Source organism: Rattus norvegicus, chromosome 2 (genome assembly GCF_021556685.1).
Source record: "Rattus norvegicus strain SHRSP/BbbUtx chromosome 2, alternate assembly SHRSP_T2T, whole genome shotgun sequence".
NCBI classification, from domain to species: Eukaryota; Metazoa; Chordata; class Mammalia; order Rodentia; family Muridae; genus Rattus; species Rattus norvegicus.
This window is the reverse complement of record NC_141535.1, coordinates 24,671,876-24,691,913: the sequence shown is the minus strand read 5'-3', so window position 1 is coordinate 24,691,913 and position 20,038 is coordinate 24,671,876. Positions and strand designations below refer to the sequence as shown.

General features: G+C 43.4%; 1 protein-coding gene across 1 annotated transcript in view; it reads right to left on the bottom strand.

Annotated features, from left to right (window-relative positions):
- Positions 1–16,568, bottom strand: part of Acot12 (acyl-CoA thioesterase 12) — a 40,683-nt gene extending 24,115 nt beyond the window's left edge. Inside the window, exons 1-3 of the mRNA NM_130747.1 lie at positions 16,419–16,568; positions 7,167–7,236; positions 410–470 (exon numbers count right to left, since the gene is read on the bottom strand). Of these exons, the coding sequence (NP_570103.1) occupies positions 410–470; positions 7,167–7,236; positions 16,419–16,548 (261 nt within the window). The 5' untranslated portion in view covers positions 16,549–16,568. The remainder of the gene's footprint in view (positions 1–409; positions 471–7,166; positions 7,237–16,418) is intronic.
- Between the last annotated feature and the right edge of the window lie 3,470 nt (positions 16,569–20,038).

Here is a 20,038-nt window from a genome sequence, read left to right as displayed (position 1 = left end):
AGAGCCCACAGAAGACTTCAACTTGCAAGAGGCCTTTTATTGACTAGTTTTCACTGTAAGAGGAAGAGGTGTGTAAGGGGGTGGAGACAGAGTTTGGGTAATAATATTGCAAGAAGAAGTAAGAAATAGGGTCTACAATTTTCCAAACACAACAAGAATGCCCTTCCGTCTCACATTTTGACTTTGTGTGTATCCTACAATAGCTGGTACCGCACTGAACTGAGTGAGATGGCTGAGTGGGGGATCAGCTCCTTAGTATTCGATCGTGCCTCTGACTACAGGTTCAAGGGCTTCCTGAAACTCAGCATCCGTGTCAGACTGAAGCTTTACTCTGAGCACTGGGCAGTTCTTTGAAAGCAATGAGGACATGAGCCTCAGCGGGCAGACCTAAGGAGCGGGGGCCACTCACCTCCATGCTTGTGCTGAACGCCCTAGTCACTTTTGCTCTGATGGTAACAATCTGTCCAATTCTGTTTTCAAAAAGAAAGAAAGGTCTCAGCGATCTTAGCACACCTCATTGGGCATAAAGCAATTCCCCCAACCAGCTGAAAATACGCATGTATCCAAAACTCAGATTAAAGCTAAAAGCAAAGGCCTTCAGAACAGGTGTTTACCATTCAAATCATGCTTATAAGGTTAACAGACTCTCTCTAATCAGAAACGAGCTCTTGCAAGGACAGAGTACAAGACCCCACCTACAATAGATACTGTAGCTATTCAGTGTCAATGAATTTCAGATCCGGTGATCTGTTTGTGAGTAGCTGCTGTTCCCCATAGAAAATTCAGACAGGGCAACAAGTAGACTTGTGCCACTGATGTTTATTTTAAAACCTTAGGTAAACAACAAACAGACCAGCAAGCATACAGAAACAAACCAGGCCATCAGTCAGCCTTCTAGATAGACGTGGGCCCTCAGAGCTGCTCCTCAGCCCATGGACTCCCACTGCTATTGTAACTCTGAAAACTTTGAGGTCAAGTCTTTTTCCCAAAAGGGATCCCTTCATTTCAGCAGAAGTTAAAAGCCGCCCAGTGTGACTTCCTCTGACGCCCTCATCCCGCCCGACTCCAACTGAACCACTTTGTCACAGGTCTCTCCATACTTTTATGTTTGTGTGCTCTACCCAACCCCAACACCTCGTCTCCTTCCAGCCTCTGACATCAGCTCTTACCTCCCTCAACCTTCAACCTCTCTGCTTTCCTGATTATTTTTTCCAGGCAATGAAAATATTTTAAGGTTTCTTTCTCCTTCTAAAATCATTTCTTTCCGTCCTCGTTTATCTGCGTACTTGACTTCCCTAGAAGAATCACGGGCCTTTCTAATTTACTCTGCTCACTGAATTTTGACTGATGGTAGCACTGAACTAAGGTGGAGTGAATGAGTCAGGGCTGCTGAGTTCGATGACGGAAGGTTTTCTCTGAGGCTCAGGTACAGAAACACACCGAGTCCAAAAATCCGTTGGCAACAGAAACCTTTGTCATTAAATAGAGAGCTGTTCCTCGGTGTGGCCGCAGCAGTGACAACACGAATGCTTTATAACGCGGTGCATTCACCAGGCAGCATGCCAAACGCTCTGAGTCACAGGGAACAGCCTGCCACCCATGTGCAATAACCCCGCATGGTCAACATCATGACTCCCATTTCACTCTCAACAAGGATTGGACTTAAACCGTAATGCAGACAGCAACCGGCTGGGCCACAATTCAAACCCGCTCTTATCAGAGATGAAAGCCCTGGAGACGGGGTCCTCCTCAGGCTCCTAGAAAGGATGGCGATTAATTCCACTTTAATCACAGCAGAGAGGCATGCTCAGCTGTATTAAGGACAGTCTATGAGGTAAATCCGCTGGTGTTCCTGGAAGAGTGACCATATCTACTCAATGCCTTTGTGCACACATGGAGGCCCCATATACCATATCTCTCACAGTCTGTAACAGTCCAGGCAGAAAAACTAGAAGAAAGGGATCTACATACGCACATAGATATATATCTTTAAACAAGAAATTCTTGTGTTGAAGATGAGAACAAATCAGTACTGCAGTATACTTTTCTTAACATTTAGAAGAATTTAAGTAATTTAGAGAGTGATAAAGGTCATTCAGAAACCTTCGCAGCCGAGACTAAGGTAATGAGTGACTTGGCCTATGCATTTGCATTTTGACTAAGTAGTTCTGTGTTTAGGCATCTATTCCCAATACACACACACACACACACACACACACACACACACACGTAATATAAACATGCAGCACATAAATCCATATATTGAAGTATTATCTGTAATAGCAAAAGCAATTCAGCACTTACTGACGAGGACCAATTGAATAGGAGTCTATATAATGAATGCCAAAGCACCTGTTAAAGGGATGGACAGCGGCGAGCATTGCTCCAGGGTGGTATTACAGGCTGACTCTTGTACGGAAAAGGTAGGGAAAGTGATACAATATATTGGAATCTAATTGTTAAAAATATGAACAAATACTTACTTATATTTTAATGTAATTAAAGGGGTAATTATAGAGAATAAAGATAGATACTTAAGAGAAGAAACCTTGGAAGCAGTGGGACGGAAACTAAATATACCAGGGTGAAATGTACTTTCCACATTCGAGCCTACTGTGTATAAGTGTTTGAAATGAGAAACAGATACAACAAAACTAATATGCAGTTAAAACATAGAAAGTAATTGAACTTGGTAGTTTAACTATCGGGGAGAGAGCTCTTTTGAATAGCTTCCAATGCAGCGATCGTGGTTATGTCACGTTTTCAAAATCTTGTGAGTATTTCCTGAATTACTTACAAATCATGACTAGAACTAGCTTTGGGGTAATTCACAGAGAGGAAAGGCCACAGAAGGTTTTGATAGGTAACTGATTGTTCTTACAGGTCAGAGATGAGTTCTTGCGATGCACTCTACTGTTTCTCCTAATATTATTATTGCCTGGCTTGAAATTTTCTTCATACGAGCTGCTGAAGCAATTTCGATAGCTGAAGAAGCTCTAATTTGAGTAAGACATCCATCTTGGTACCCACCAGCCATTTATCTCTGACTCCAGTCCCTGCAGATAAGTCCCCAGTAAGCTTGACTCAGTGACTTCCCACCCAAAACTGTAGAGTCATTACTCTCTACTCACTATGATGTGACTGGTTTGTTTTTTGTTTATGTAACTGGCTTATGCAGATACCCAAAGATTGCCTTGAGTTGCCTTAATGATTGAATTTGGCAGAACAGAAGAGTTTTTATTTCATTCCCAATACCTCCCCTTCCCGACAATCTCAAATTTGGATCAGAAAGTGTTCATCTTGATAGCAGCTAATTGGTAGACCATTTTAATTATAATTGGATCCAGTTTATAGTCTTTTCCTAAGTGTCACAAACTCCATAACATTTGGAGGCCCCAGCAAGATCCTTGGGAGACCCCAGACTTAGGGCTCTGGGAAAGGCCTCAAAGGGAACAAGTCCAAGGTAGACTTGACAGACCCCAGGGAACCCAGATTGCATCTGCTCCAAATTTGCAAATAAAAGGTAAGAACTGCCAGCTAAAGCCTTCTGAAGCTTGGACTGAGCAGTGAATTGTTCTGCTCTGGTTTAGAGTCCAGGTATTTGGAGAGACAAAAGGCAGGATCATATGAGATCATAGGCCTGGTTCTATGGGACAGAGGAGAGGCCCTACTGTCCTTCTGGTCTTGGTGTGTGAGTGAACGTGGCCATCATATGTCTGTGTAGCTCTTTTTTTTTTTTTTTCCTGGTTGTGTTGTACTGTCTTTTCTGTTGTTCTTTATTGCCTGTTGGATTCGTGTTTTCAAGTTTTCTTGCAGAGACGGGAATTGAACTGAGTGTAGCCAAATTGCCCCTGAACAGCATTTTTGAGAGGCACGCTGCTCCGGGCTGCCTCTATGCTAGCTCCCCATGGAGCTTGCCACTTCTTCCTTGCTTCATCTCCATCCCTCTCACTGGATCACTGACGCCTGCTGTTTAAGCCTTACAGGTACAGCAGACACTTCTCTATGCCCCGTTTACAACAATTCTTACCCCTCGCGCTGCTTCTGAAGAATATCTTCCTTTTTCCTACTTGTTATATCTACCAGATGGCTCCTGTTTCTAACCATGGAGCTCTGGCTGGGACACGACCCCCAGCCACCAGCACCATAGGCTAGGTGGTGCAGGTGCCCCTGGTGTGTAACCCTGGGAGGCACAATAAGGCCCCTGTGCGATGCCCACTGCTCCCGTGCTGCTGCCCCTGGCCTGCACCCACAATTTCTTCTCTCCAAGTCTTCTTCGTATTCTGCTTGCTCTGGTCCCTCCTGCTGATTCGGTTCCCAGGGAGTAGGTTTCTATTGGGTATGGCTAATATTAAAAAATATCGTTTTGTGTGCTGTGCTTCATTAGAAAGGTGGCTCTGAAGCTGGGGTATGGCTTCCCTCTCCCAACCCAAGCACAGTTGTTTAAAAATTTCCTCCAAAATCTCTGTTTTAGGTCAGAAGGCCATCTGACTCTAGGACACAGAGAAAACAGAAGAGATAAAAATACAAATTTTTTGGACCTTAAGACTTGTAAACTTATTGAATACAGTTAAAAATCTGTAAAATAAAAGTCTGTAAAGAAGAGGGAAACGACCTGATGCCACATTTTCTTAGTAGTTCCTGTAGGTTTTATAGTTTTCTCTTTAATGGCCTCTACATGACAGATACTTAAATTATTCTCCAGTTTAATGATTTTATAAGATAAAGAATACTTTTAAGATTTTCAGGTTATCTGCCTCCATATACAAATACATGCAAACCGGTTATAAAATAAAATCTGTCTAAAACTTCTCAATTATAACTCTAGATATGTTTGCTTAAACTTATCTGGACCTGTTAATACTCTCTCACCATAAGGAGATAACCGAGGTTATTGGACCTTCACCTAAGAATCCAGTTGCTCTGGCTGGTAAATTTATTTATTACTCTCGTATCTCCTGTTATTTCAATTTTTTTTTAAAAAGGGTTTATATAACAATTAGGATGGCTAAATGTAATTACTGATGTCTCACTCTTTGGCACCGCCCCACCCTGCTTGGTTCTTAATTACCCCTCATCCTAAGGGGGTGTTAGACAATATCCAGGGATATTCAAAACTCTTGCTAAAATATGAACTTTCTTTCTCTCAGGATCCGTAAGGCCATGGCAAGAGGATGTAGACAGAGGCATTCTATAAAATTCCAAGCTGCTCCCCACCACACACACAAAATAGCTTAAAACTTGTAACAAAAGGTTGATAATTAAAAATCTATACACATGTAACTGTAATTTGTTACCGCATGCTTGTATGCAACTTGAAATCAACTCTGGTTATTCCTTTTCAGACTAAGGAGACACCAGTCTCCAAGATATTTTGGATTAGAATGGATTTTTATATGGTAATATTTGTCCTGAAGTTTTTAAATAAAAAGCAACAAGTGTTTAATAAACAAAATATAATTGTTAAGCAAAGATTATGAATTTCTAAGGTTTACTCAAATTAACAATAATTAAATTGAAGTTTTTTTTTTTTTTTTTTTTAGTCTAGCCTCTCTGTTTTTGATTACTTTGTTAAGCTTTAACTATTTGGGTAAACTAGAAATTTATCCAAGAAATCATACAATAAATTATAATATTATTTAATGATATACTATAAAAGAATCAAAAATAAAATAAGTTTCCAATCCCTCTGTGGGCTATATTTATAGTTTCATAAAATTCCTAGTCTCTCTATGGGTTATATTTATGATTTAAAGTTTTATTTTGATTATTAAGAGAGCTCCAATTAAAAATTTTATTTTTTTTAGGCTAAAATTTTGCAAGGATAAAACTGTAAAATCCTGATCTTATTAAAGCTGCTAACTTGTTATAAACTATTAAGGATAATTAGGACATACAACTTAATGCTCAGCCATCTTATAAGTGATTAAACTCTTTAATGTGCTCAAAACTATGCATGTAATCAGGCTAAGTACAAACATAATTCATTTTCAGAGACAAGCTTTATTTGGCTCTCTTTATATGTTTCAGTGTTAAGCCTAGATAAAGCAAGTAACTGAAAACAAGCCAAGTTTGTATAGTTTATATATATACTTCATAGATAGTGGCTTCAAAGTTGTCAGAGAACTGATGAATATGGCATTTGAGGTGTTTAATGGAAAAAAAAATCTTACTATGAAAGACCGCAACTCCTAGTGTGACCCCAAGGTCTTCAAAGATGATAGGGCACAGCCAGTCTACCCAGAGTATGCTAGCTCTAACCACTGGGATTAACTGCCCCAACATCACGCGCCTCTAGGATCTGGCCCAAACTGTGGACAACAGGACACTGGAGAATGGATTGTCACACTTTGTGTAGACAAAGTAATATCAGTTTCTTAAGTTCTAGCTCTTCAGGAAAACCATTCAGGTCTTCGGGTCCTAGTGGCTGAAGAGTGATGCTACTCTTCCCCCCAACAAAGCCACTGACACCACAGGAGCCTAGGTTGACCCAATTTTAACTGATACGTAGGCCATGGATTATACTTCTGGCTGGATTTATCCTTCTCAGGGCTCTGATGGTAGCTGAAACTCTGTCAGTTGAGCAGAGCAGACAGCAGCTCCTTCCCCCAGGCTGCAGCCCCCTTGGCCGTTCATTTCATATGCAAAAGCCAGACCTTGTTTTTTTTTTTTTTTTCCCTAGTGCTACTAGGTCTCCTGCTGAGAAAGGCAGACGAGACTGCCTTGCTAGCAAGCTTCATAGTAAAGGACAATCTGGTTTCAAATGTAACTCTTTACTGCTCCTTTATTTAAGAACAGGCTCACTGTCAAATAAAATGTTCCTAATAATTTAGATTGTTTGCACACAGTAAGTGTTTGCACCCGGCAGCAGAGATTCTTAGTATCATCTATCAGGTAGGAAAAGGCCCTTCAGCATGAGAGGATAGGAAACTTGCCAAACCTCACACTACCACACATTAGATATCCAGAGTTACTGAAGAAAACAGAGACCAAATTGCACTTACGAAAGTGACGACTGGTGGACATGGGGATTTTCTTTTTACACTAAGTGTTTCTTGTTTTCTAAGAAAACACGGTCATTGACTCCAAATGAATTCAGTGCAATAAACATGAGCTGCAAATGATGCAGTAAATCCACAGGAAGGGAAGAGAACAGCACCACGTACCTAGCCGTGTCCTCAAACAGAATGTCATCCATTGAGGCTGTGACACAGGAAATCCCAGCATGCTTTTCAGCTTAAAAACAAACAAACAAAAAAGTCCAGGTCAAAGTATGCCACGTTAGTACCCCTGATTAAAAGTCTTAGCAAAAAGAAAAAGAAATACGTTGACGTAGATTGGCTTTGGTCACACATCCCCTCTCTCATTGCAGCACCGCACTGCCCACACATTCAAGGCCACCTGTATTTACGAGCAGGCCTTTGCTCTGTAAGTTGTTTCTACTGTGTGATGATTACAGTACTTTCTCCCAAATCCTAAGTTGGGAATCTTCTAATTTGAATTTTAAAACCAACGCTCAGGAAATCTAACGACTATAAGTAACAATTTGGCAAGTTTTTGATGACTCTAAATCTTTTTATATTATTACCAAGAATTATCATTCTTTTATTTTATAAACAAACATCAAAGCTATACCCACTGCCTCCTACAGCTAGTAGCTGAGTATATTAAGTCACAGATGACTAGAAGCACAGAGATCTCCTCCCACATCCCAGGGGATGCGCCTGGGTATCCAGGATGTCTTCTCCCACGTCTGAGGAGATGTTCCTGGGAATCTGAGGGTGCACACAGAGGCAGGTGGGCCACCCTCATCATTGAACATCAATGTGTCTGCATAACGACACTGTAGACGAGAGTGTTGCTAAGGGGCGGAGCAAGGGAGAAGAGGCACTCGACATTTTCCGAGGTCTATCTATATCTGCACTCGATTTGTCCAGGATTGGTTTTGATTATTGGTTTTGCTTAACATAAAAATACCAGAATTTATGCTATTTGCAACTGATTTGTTGTGAGTTTATGCCAGTTTTGTTTTTGAGAGGCATTCAGTTAAAGTCCAAACAGATTTTCATTGACTCCCCCACCCCCACGGCTCCCAACAGATTCTTTCTACAGAGACTAGGTTGGCCAGGAACTCATTTTGTAGCTCAGGATCCACTCCCTACCCCCACCCTCTTTCACCTTACCCTCTTGGGCACCAGGTTTTCAGGTGTGTATATCTTGCTTGGCTTGCTGCCTTTTAAAGAACATTTAGCTTCATTTTTAAACTTGAAGGCTTCACAGTTGATACACATTATAAAGAAGTGACAGAGAATTACACTAAATTCTTGTTCCCTGCGTAGAGTGGGTTACAATGTATGGACTAACTGATCATCTTTGGTAAGTAGAGGTGGAGAAATTAACCATTTTGGAACTCTATATAGGAGCAGCGGAAACGTAAGAGGCTAGTCAGTTATAAAACAATTTAGTAAAAGACAAGGATTTGGAAGCGTAAAACTCTAGTCTTGTTCAGGGTAGACTCAGCTTGAGGCAAACACGAGGCATGTTCAGCTGATTTCCAGGCATTGAGTGGAAATCTTACCAGTCTGCTCAGAGGCCCTGATAGAGCCACTCTAAGACTATACCCTTAGAGCCAACATTTTCCAGAGAAGTAATGAATGTTTTTTCCAAAAGCATTCGGTAAAACATTGATTTATTTAAATAGTACCTAATAAACACTCGGCTGGTGAAGGGACAGGCTGTTGAGTTAGGTTAAAATGTTCTTTTGACCGCGTACAACAATGTGATTTGCCAATTTTAAGTGACTGAAGTAATTAAAATGTAGTAACCATTAAGATAAGAATGTATCGCTCTATTGCACTTTCCAGGAGAATACCATGCTTACAGAGCACAGTGACAGACTGCATGGTGGACCAAGGAGAATCAGCAGCAGGTGACAGTTGGAACTTTACGAAGCACTTCTCACTGGCCATGCACCAAGCCATGCATGCTAGCCATTGGCCATGCACCAAACCATGCACACTGGTCAGAGAAGGTTAGTACTATCATTGGTCCCATCTTTAAATGAGGAAATTCAATCCTAGAAAGATTCAAATGATCATTCTAATGGTTTTTTGACTGTGTATAATAGGAATTCTAGGAAAGAGTTGGGTGGACAAGGTTAAGAATGCTGTCAGAGAGCACCTCACTGAACCTGGCCCCAACAGCCATACTTTCTACTACACACTTGTAGGAATCAATAAAAAGGAAAAGACACTAATAAAAGAGGCCAACATTAGGTCCCTCACTCGTGGGCATGATTACACATTGTCTTTTCTTCATTTTACCAAGGTGACTGGAAATCAGATGAATACACCTCACGTTTGCCACATTGACTCCAGCTGAGTTCACCCTGAACATGTCTAGAGTTTGACACTTCCAAATCCTTGTCTTTTTGCTGAATTCTTTTATAACTGACCAGTCTCTTTCGGGCCCATTGCTCCCACATAGAGTTCCAATGGCTCCTGTGAGCCCTTTGATTCCCCTTCTGATATGGAAGTTGTTCTCCACCAATATGAATTCAAAAGGACAACATTGTCCTGGTTCCCCTTCACACTTTCAGTGACAGTAGAAATACTTGGAGCTATTACTGATTTCCCAGGGAGATGTAAGTCCATTAGCCGAGCGAGAACAATCCATGCATTCATAATATGGCTACTGATAAGGTAAACACCGGTACCCATTCCTTCTTATCCTCAACCAATACTAATTGTACACCTGTGCTATGCCAGCATCTCTCCAGGGGGCTGGAAATGCACCCATGGCCTCAATTTCCATGAAGTGTAAAGGGAAAGCCAGAGACTGATCACGCAGATGTACAATGACAGAATGAGTTCCGTGTTCTGAAGAGATCCTAGAGCCCACGGCTCATGGAACAAGTGAAGGTTCTTGAGCTGAGATCTGAAGGGCGACCCAGAGTGAGTTAGGTGTGAGAGGAGAGTGGACAGCAAGGCTGCTGAGCAGACAGAGCGGTGGTTACCGTGAGCCTGAGGGGGGCAGACAGGGCGGTGGTTACTGCAGGCCTGAGGGGGGCTTTTGCCGCTAAATGGCAGTGAGAAGGAGGAGTGAGATGGAGTTGAAGGGAAGGAAGGCCAAGAACAGACCCTAGATGGGGTCTGGAAGCTCTTGTCTGTCATCTTTTCAGAAATGGTATTACCAGATATTGTTAGCTATCTTCTGACCTCCGCTGTGACCAATTACCTGAACGCACTGATGTAGTTGGGCCAACCAGGTCTCTGCTGCTGCCAGTGAGGTCGGTGGTAACTTTTATCACTGGCTACACTGAGCACAGCCTTTCTGGCTCCTTTTAAGACTTTTTCTTAAACATATCTGATTATAATATGCCTATATAAGATAATTTTTAAATTAATCTTGCTTGGTGATGTATGGATTCTTGAATCTAACTGTATGATAATTTTCAGCATGTTTGGGGACATTTTCTCCTTTGGGAGACCTTCTGCATATGTAAAAGCTTTCTTTTATTTTTTCATGATTGTATGAAACTTTTTGTATTTGTATGATGCTAGAGATTTAATTCTAACCCTATGCATGGTAGGCAAGTGTGCTATATGACTGGACCATAACTTTGTTTCTGTATGAAAGGTTTTATATATATTTGTTGACTTTTCTCCCAGCCATTTTTCATTTTGTAGTTAAGGATATACAATGTGTTTTGAAATTTCGATGCTATAATCCCGTTATTGAGTTTTCCTATTGTCTATTGTCAACACTTTCTATTTCATTTTCTGAGTTATTGTCTTTTTCTAATCTTTAAGATAATATAAATTTCCTTGAGTGTAACTATAATAGCCACATTAAAGCCTTCGAATTTTAATTCCAGCATCAATGTCATCTATACATTGGTTTCCACTAATTATCTTCGAAGAATAAATCATGTTTTCCAGCTTAATTGGATGCAAGGGTTTTCTATTAGCTCCGAGCTATTGTTGATTGGTTGTTGAAAGAGGGGGCCCTGATGAGCTCTTTGACAAGTGTTAGTTTTGCTTTTGTTGTTTTCCTGGAAAAGCGGGTGGTTCAGTTTACTAAATATAAACCATAGAGCCCTGTCATTTTAGAGATGGACTTGGTTCCTTCACTTTCCCTGGTCTTTCCTTGGAAATTTGAAGTCTACCCTATACATCCCAAATTCAAAGTGTATGAGACATCTGCTCAAGGACTCCAAGTAAAGCAGAGCTGTTACCCCCCTGTCTTTCTCTCTTCACATTGCAATGGATGTGCTTCCCTCAAACATTGTCCTTTGGATGTTCAAATTGGCAAACCTGCAGCTTTCTAACACACACACACACACACACACACACACACACAGAGACATGCACACACACACACACACACACACACACACACACACACACACACACACACAAGAACCACCACTACTACCACCACCTCAAAAAACCTAAATAAAGAAGAAAAAAAGAAAAGCCGGGTCTCTGTTCTCCTGAGTATGACGTCCATGTGTTTCAAACACTTTCATTCACTTCTCAGTTGCCTTAATTTACCTTTATTTGCTGTTCTCTCCAAAGTTAATCATTGTTATTGATGTGAGAAAGATTTCTGATAGGAAATACTTGACCAGGTTAGAGGAAAGATCCTTTCAACCTTTAGTAAAGAAACAAAGGGGATGTTGGGGGTGATCTGGTCGTGACATCTGTCACCCCACTGATCTCTAGGGTAGTTTCAGATGATCTGGCTGGGTGGGTGGGTGTCCCCTCCCCCCTCCCTGCCTCAGGGATCCAAGTGCATCCTTCCCAAAGCTGCACACGGGGTCAAACAGGATGATCTTCCCCTGGATAGAGGAGGACCTGTCTTCAGACAAGTATGTGTGAGTAGCTCTGCTTCCTCAACAAACCCTCCAAGTGAGCTTGTGAGTCCATTTTTAAAGAAAAAAAAAGTAAAGACAAAAAGGTGTCCGACGTGATGAGGTCAGCAACTTCCAGATGTACTTTAGATGCACTCCAGAGGTGAGACCAGAATGCAGCGAGAAGAGTTTGAGCGTCATTCTGAAATCCACGAGGCAGGATAGTAGGGCCGGAGAGTGGGCAGTGGAGTGGAGGTTGAGCACAGGGGCTGGGCTGAAGAGATTCCTCTAACATGGCGTTAGTAAATCCGAACATGAAGGGGTTGTGTATTGAATGTGTGGAGCAGGAAGACACACGCACTCATCAAGGATGAATCCTAGATAAGGGTACGGTTGTGAGTCAGGTGGCACTCGTTAAAGGTAAACATTCCAAAAGACTCACCAATACCATGGAGAAGAAAGCGTGGTCTTGGGAGAGTTCAAGCAAGAAGAGAACACGGGGGTGGAGGAGGACACAGTGAGGTTTCAAGCTTCCAGTGTGAGAGGACTGAAAGAAGAATAAGGGGTCGATGGCAGTTGTGGGGCCTTATGCTAATGCGATCGGAGCTGTTCCATTTTTATTCAACATGGAGAAAGATGTTTTGGATTCCGGCAGTGCCTTGGGGACATGGCCATGGCTTTATTTACCTTAGGGGATGTAAGTATTCAGAGCACCGGGCAACAGAACTCTGATTGGAATGATGCTAGAGAATCCTGCTTTTGCGTTACTCTTAAGATTCAAGCCCATCTAACTTGGAAAATGTCTCCTGATTGGCTCTTATTCCCATAGAGTGTTCAATATGGTCCTTATCTGATTTCACAAGCCACCTTATCATGAGGAGTCTTCATTCCTTTAATAGTAACATTTCCAGTTATGAAGTTACTGATGGCGATATAATTACTAAAGCATAGTAGAGATGATCATCTACAGTCTTCCTATGATCTAAGTCCCCAAAAGGTCAAATTAGAATCTCTTACGCCAATCGTATTCAGTGCCTTGGAAACAGGCATTTCTCTTATCAGCCATGCCAATAGTTTCTGTACGTCTTTCTTTTATTTACATATTTCTCACACCTTGTAATATTGTCAGAACCCAATTCACATCTTGTTAGAACTGTTAAGTCTGAAATCAAACAAACCAGCCAAATAAAACAAAGGGACTGTCATTGAAAATGGGCTACAGAGATAAACAAAGAATTCTCAACTGAGGAATATCGAATGGCCTGAAGCACCTAAAGAAATGTTCAACATCCTTAGTCATTAGGGAAATGCAAATCAAAACAACCCTGAGATTCTACCTCACAGTCAGAATGGCTAAGATGCTGGCAAGGATGTGGAGAAAAAGGAACACTCCTTCACTGGTGTTGGTATTGCAAGCGGGTACAATCACTCTGGAAATCAGTCTGGCCGTCACTCAGAAAATTGGGACATAGTACTACCTGAGGATCCAGCTATACCATCCTAGGCATATATTCAAAAGATGCTCCAACACATAACAAAGACACATGATCTACTGTGTTCATAGCACTCTTATTTATCATAGCCAGAAGCTGGAAAGAACCCAGATGTACTTCAACAGAGGAATGGATACAGAAAGTTGGTACATCTACACAATGGAATATTACTCAGCTATCAAAAACAATGACTACATGAAATTCTTAGGCAAATGGATGGAACTAGAAAATATCACCCTGAGTGAGGTAACCCAGTCACAAAAGAACACACATGGTATGCACTCACTGATAAATGGTTACAAGTCCAAAATCTCAGAATACACAAGAAACAATTCACAGATCATATGAAGCTCAAGAAGCAGGAAGATCAAAGTGTGGAGGCTTCAGTCCTTCTTAGAAAGGGGAACAAAATTCTCACAGGAGGAAATACAGAGACAAAGTTTGGAGCAGAGACTGAAGGAAAGGCCATCCAGAGACTGCCCCACCTGGGGATCCATCCCATATGCAGCCACCAAACCCAGTCACTATTGCTGATGCCAAGAAGTGCTTGCTGACAGGAGCCTGATATGGATGTCTCCTGAGAGGCTCTGCCAGAGCCTTCCTGATACAGATGAGGATGCTTGCAGTTAACCATCAGACTAAGCTTGGGGACCTCAATGGAGGAGTTATAGAAAGGACTGAAGGGGTTTGTCACCCCATAGGAAGAACAACAATATCAACCAACCAGATTCCCCAGAACTCTGGGGACTAAAGCACCAACCAAAGAGTACACATGGAGGGACCCATGGCCCCAGCTGCATATGTAGCAGAGGATGGCCTTGTTGGGCATCAATAGGAGGACCTGTGAAAGCTTGTTTCCCCAGTGTAGGGGAATGAGGTGGGGGGATGCAGTGGGTGAGTGGGAGTGGGAACATCTTCATAGAAGGAGGGGGGAAGGGAATGGGGGATGGGAGAAGGGGGAAGGAGATAACATTTGAAGTGTAAATACATAAAATATCCAACTTAAAAAAAAAAAGAAAATGTAGCCAAATTTCATGGGTGACTAACAGGAGAGGGTAAGCACTGTCTTAATCCATTAGGAAAAGCAGGTGTCCGTAATGGTTTGAACTATACTTGTGCTGTGTGCAGTATATGGAATGTTACCTGTGACATTAAAGTCCCTCCTACGTCGAATTCTTTCCACCTTTTTGCCCAGAGCTAGAACCAGGCAGTGGAAACAGAGGTTCAGCACAAAGGTCAGGACTTCAGAGACAAGGGAAGCTGGGGAAATGGAGAAAGGACATTGAAACTGAGGAGCGAGACATGGGAACGGGCAAAGAAAGAGAAGGTGCAAATTCCTTAAGGACAAAATCTTCACACACTCTAGAAAAATACCAGCTGCCATTGCTGCTATCAGACAGTTCGGAAGGGAGGCTGTTACCAGGGAGATGATTTGTATGGGAACATGACACTGCACTTGTTCTTAGTGCCAATAGCCTCTGGTGGAACAGCCTAAGCTACGCTCAGAATCAACTCAGGATTGATTCTATCTGGCCCCTCAGAGAGTGAGTTTTCCACTCCAAGAAGCATCTGTGAAGAATGGAGAGACCTTGGGTTTTACTTTAAGGATGATGGGAAGCTACGGAGAGGTCCTGCGTGGGAATCGGTGATATGAATTGTGTATTTAAAGCTCACTGTGTAGAGATAACAGATCCCAGGGAAGCAAGATTACACTAGGATACCAAAAGATTTTCTTCAGAAGGGAGGCATGGCCAAGTGCTTGTATCCAAGACTATAATGGGTCTAAAGATGAGAGAATTCGGCGTGGGCATAGGACATCCATGCCCTGCTCAGCCTAGGCGTTTAGTTAGAAATCCATTTACATTATAACACACTGGTTTCAAAAGCAGGGCTTTCGTTCAATCTTAATGGTAAGTTGGTCAAAGTCAGATCATAAATCATAGCAATGCTGAGGGACTGCCTTTTCTGGGGCGACCACAGCACACCATTATGGACTGGGAGGTTTGGATAATAGACATTTAGTTTCTCAGAGTTCTGAAGGCTGTGAGGTCTGCCACCTGCCACGTCAGACTGGTGAAAGCTCTCTTCCTGATGGGCAGACTGGCTCTTGCTTCAGCCTCACGTGCTTCTAAGGTCTAAAGCTTAGCCCCCTGGGATAAGGATGTGCTCTTCTCTTTAGCCCTGGTCACTTGCTTAAGCAGCACAGCTACACCAGGGAACTGTCACTTCCAAAATACAAACTTCAGGGATGGCATGCAGATGACATTCAGTCCATATTGCATGGTTTTTGTGCCCCCTACCCTCACCCTCAGTACTGAGATGGAAGTCACACCGGCCTCATGCAAGCCAGGCAGCCCTTCACAACTGGATCATACCACGAGGCCTTTGTTGTTCTAACCCCCATTCTCTCTCAGGAATATCAAGTTTCCAGTGACTGTTGATGGCAGTAAACTGAACAGAGAAGGGAATCTGGCAAAGAGCAATCTTTTACCAAGGAAGATTTTAAATCTTCCAGTTGAGTAAGAACACTTTTGTTGTTGCAGTAAATAATGCAGTTGTTTGTCAAGAAAATATGTTAACATGAGTGTGTGCGCGAGCTCGTGTGTGTGCACGCGTGCCTGTGAGATCGAGAGGTGAATCTGTGTTTCATTCTTGCGGTATAGACACTTTTTTCCAGTCTCAGTTCTACTTAATCAATGAACTCGATCTTTAGAATTTTGAATGTGGTTAAATACAGATATATGCAATCTATAAAACAAAGTCTTTGCGAGGGGGAGGTGTCATCACCTTATTTTGTGCGTTGAAAGGAGTCCTGACACATAAACGTCCGGGGACCACTGGTCTAAGTCGCTGTCAGCAGCTAACTTAGTCATCATTCTCTGGGAACACTACCCTTCAATTGCTTCCTTCCTTTTCCCACGCTCTCTCTGGCTTCCAAGCCAGCCTAGTGCATCCCCAGTTCCAGACACTTCAGTCCTTCAGGATTCCCAGACACCATCACCCCCGGGCCACGGGCCACCAGCAGCAGCCCTCCCCGCCCGACGGTGCCCTCTCGTGGGCCGCGCACCTACCGGCCAGGCAGGCAGTGGTGTCCATCCACTTAAGTAGTTGCCCGGCGCTCAGCTCGCCGCGCGAGTCGGCGTGCGCAGGCTGGATGGCCTGGCTCATGAGCACCTCGCCGGGAGCCACTGTCGGTTCCATCGTCCCGGCTGAGAGAGCTCCAGCTCCGGACGCCAGTGGCAGGCCATCCATATCCCTTGGGGCCCGCCTCTGCTCCAAAGGGCGCCGCCTGCGCCCGCCCCAGGTGCTTAGGAGGTGAGAGGTCAGGGTCCTACAAGTCACCCCGGGACTGTCGCGAGGAGGGAGAGGGAGGAAGCCAGCCTCTCCCGGAGCAGAACAGGATCGCCGCCCCAGCTCCGACCCGCACCCACAGGGCCAAGACAGGTGTTCTCTAGAATGAGGGACAATGGTCACTATCTGAAGACCTTGGCAAAGGAGGGAGCATTAGAGGGATTGCGTGCTCTCCGGAGAGTGCAGAGCCTTATGCTGTGGGAAAGTTTTAGAGAGCTTGGCTTCTGGGCTTTGTTGCTTGGTAGGTTTAGTAGTTGGCCCTTTTCCCCCATGCCAGGCATTGCAACACTTACTGCCCGGGCCTTTGTTCAAACTACCTTTAGATTCTTAGGACACTGTAGCGAATCCAAAGATCATGTGTTAGGAAACCGATTCTACTGCCAAACAGACTGAAAAACAAAGGCCCCGGGGAGCTGGAGTGTGTAAGTGCATCAGAGTCACCCAGCTAGAGAGGGCAACTTCCTGGGTTTTCTAGTGTCTCCCGACGTTTGTGCGAGACAAATCTAGGACACTGTATATGAACTCGAGGCTCACACTCAGGGCCAGCAGGTGCTATACTTTGTAGAGCAGCAGCCACTGGCTTCACAAAACTGTTCTTTTGAGGGACACAGGGACATCAAAACCCTCCAGTGGCTCCCGGATCCATGGATGGAGTCATGGAGGCCAGGAGGGGTGAGGTGGCTTGTCCGGTACTGGCTAAAACATCGCGACCAGGTGACTGGAAGCCAAGGGCCTCCAACTCCTCACCAACTCCTGGGAATATTGCTGCAGTTCCAACATTAGGCCTCTGGCCACCAAGCCTAGCCCAGGATCACCAAGGAGAGCCTGTGCCTTTAAAGATTTTTTTTAATTATTATTTTGAAGTATGTGTATGTATTTGTCTGTGGGTGGGTATACATACCTGAGGCTGGAGACATAGGACCATCCTGGAGGTGGAATTATAGACAGTTATGAGCTAGAATTGTAGGCAGTCGTGAGCTGTCTGATGTCAGAGCTGATCCATCTCTCCAGCCCCAATCCTGGGGGTTTGTCTCCTTTGTAAATACATATGTATTTAATAAATGAGGAGAAAGAGAGTACTGAGTTGATAGCTTTTAGGATCCTCTGCATCTGGCCAGTTTCAGAGTATAGAAACACAAATAAAAATAGGCAAGTATTAAGTGAGATCTTATTAGTAGCATTAAAAATGATTTTTTAAAAGAAGGACTTATGTAGCCTGGGCTGGATTTGTACTCGCCTTCCCCCCCCCCCCCCAGTATGAGATCAGGTGTATGCTGTGTTTGAAGTGCTGGAGGGGTGAGCCCAGGGTCCCCATGTGTTGGGCAAGCACCCATACCAAATGAATCACATTCTCGGACTCCAAAAGTGACTTTAACGCCAATTAAAGCTGCTGTATGAAAGATGTTCTCTTTCTGTAGCCGTCCACTTATTCAGGAACAGTGTGACTGGATCCCTGTCGTGTGTGGTAACCCCTATCGGAAGACGCCTGAAATGTTTTTATAACTTTTTATATATCTTCTGTAACGGCAAGCCTCGCCATTTAGGAATCAGTGGATTCACCACGTGTTCTCTCCATCTCCCGGTAACTCTGTGGGAGGCTTTCACTGATGTCGGACTTTGGTCACATGACTTGGTTTTCGGTGAAAAGTGAGGAGGTAGAAGTGTATCAAGTTGCACCCATAGTGACACCTTGTACTCTCAGGGACTTTTGCCGTAAGAATAATCTACACCTAGCTTATCAGCATCTGACTGGATTCACATATTCAGTCACATTACTGGTGGTCCCTGCCACCCACAGCCTTGCAAACAGAGGCACCCAGCAGATATGCAGACTTAGGAATGAATGAGGCATTAGTGCTCATAGTCAAGTGCCAGCTCGATGTGTGGGCTCCTTTGTTACACAGCAGTAACAGTGAGTTTTATCTGCTTGTGCTTGGGGAAATTTACTAAAGTATTAGAAGTAAGCCATCTGTGGGCCAAGGTGTGTTATTCTTGGCTAAAATGGTGATAGTAAAATTGTGTGCCCTTTTGTGAGTTCTTAAGAACCTTAGGCATTTTGCAAACGTTTAAGCTTAGGTATCAGAAGACACTATCCAAAAACACTGTTTGAAATAAGACAACGTGTGTCTGTATATGACTATCTAGAGGTATTTCACCAAAAAAAAAAAAAAAAAAAAAAAAAGACACGGTATGCTTAACTCTCGTGTTTCTTTACCTTTATCACCTCTTGTTTGCATGACTTGATTACATTTCATCTCCTTTGTGGTAGACACTAAGGTAAAATGTCATCGGCATGTGTGACCATTTTCTATCTCAAATACCCTGGCATGAAAGTTTTATTATTTGAAAGAAAGCCCCACATTTGTCCATTTGTGTTCAGAGATATCTTTTGGGGATTAACAGCATATGGAGAGCCAGACCAATCGTTAAAGATCATGCACAGAGCAAGAAAATTGGACAAGTAGAGGGTTGTAAATTACATAATCTCAAGACACAAGAAACTCTTCAGAGTGTTTAAGTGGGAAAACCCATCCCTCTGGAGGTAAGGTGATCTTCCACAGTTTCTACTGTTAAGAATGTGGAATTAGCCCAAAAGTTCCAAATACCCAAGATACAATTCACAGACCATATAAAGCTCAAGAAGAAGGAAGACCAAAGTGTGGGTGCTTCAGTCCTTTATAGAAAGTGGAACAATATACTCATTGGAGGTAGAGGGAGGGGGGAACATGGGAGGAAGAAAGGAGGGGGGTTGGGGGGGAGCAGGATCAGGAATGGGAGGAGAAGGGGATGATATACAGAGGGTCAGGAATTTGAACAAAGGTGTGTAGCAATGGGGGGTGGGGAACTGGGGGTAGCCACCAGCAAGTCCCAGATGCCAGGAAAGTAAGAGGTTCCCAGGATCCAACAGGGATGGGATTAGCTGAAATGCCCAACAAAGGGGAGGGGGAACCTGTAGAGACCATATCCAGAGGTTAGGCAAGCCCACCTCCCACCATTGGGGGATGGGACATTCACTCCAAACTTTTAACCCACAATTGTTCCTGTCTAAAGAAAATACAGGGACAAAGAGTGGAGCAGAGACTGAAGGAAAGGCCATCCAGAGACTGCCCCACCTGGGAATCCATCCCATATACAGACACCAAATTCAGACACTATTGTAGTTGCCAAGAAGTACATGCTGAGAGGAGCCTGATATAGCTGTCTCCTGAGAGGCTATGCCAGAGTCTGACGAATACAGAGGTGGATGCTCGCAGCCAACCATTGGACTGAGAACAGGGTCCCCAATGGAGGAGTTAGAGAAAGGACTGAAGGAGCTGAAGGGGTTTGCAACCCCATAGGA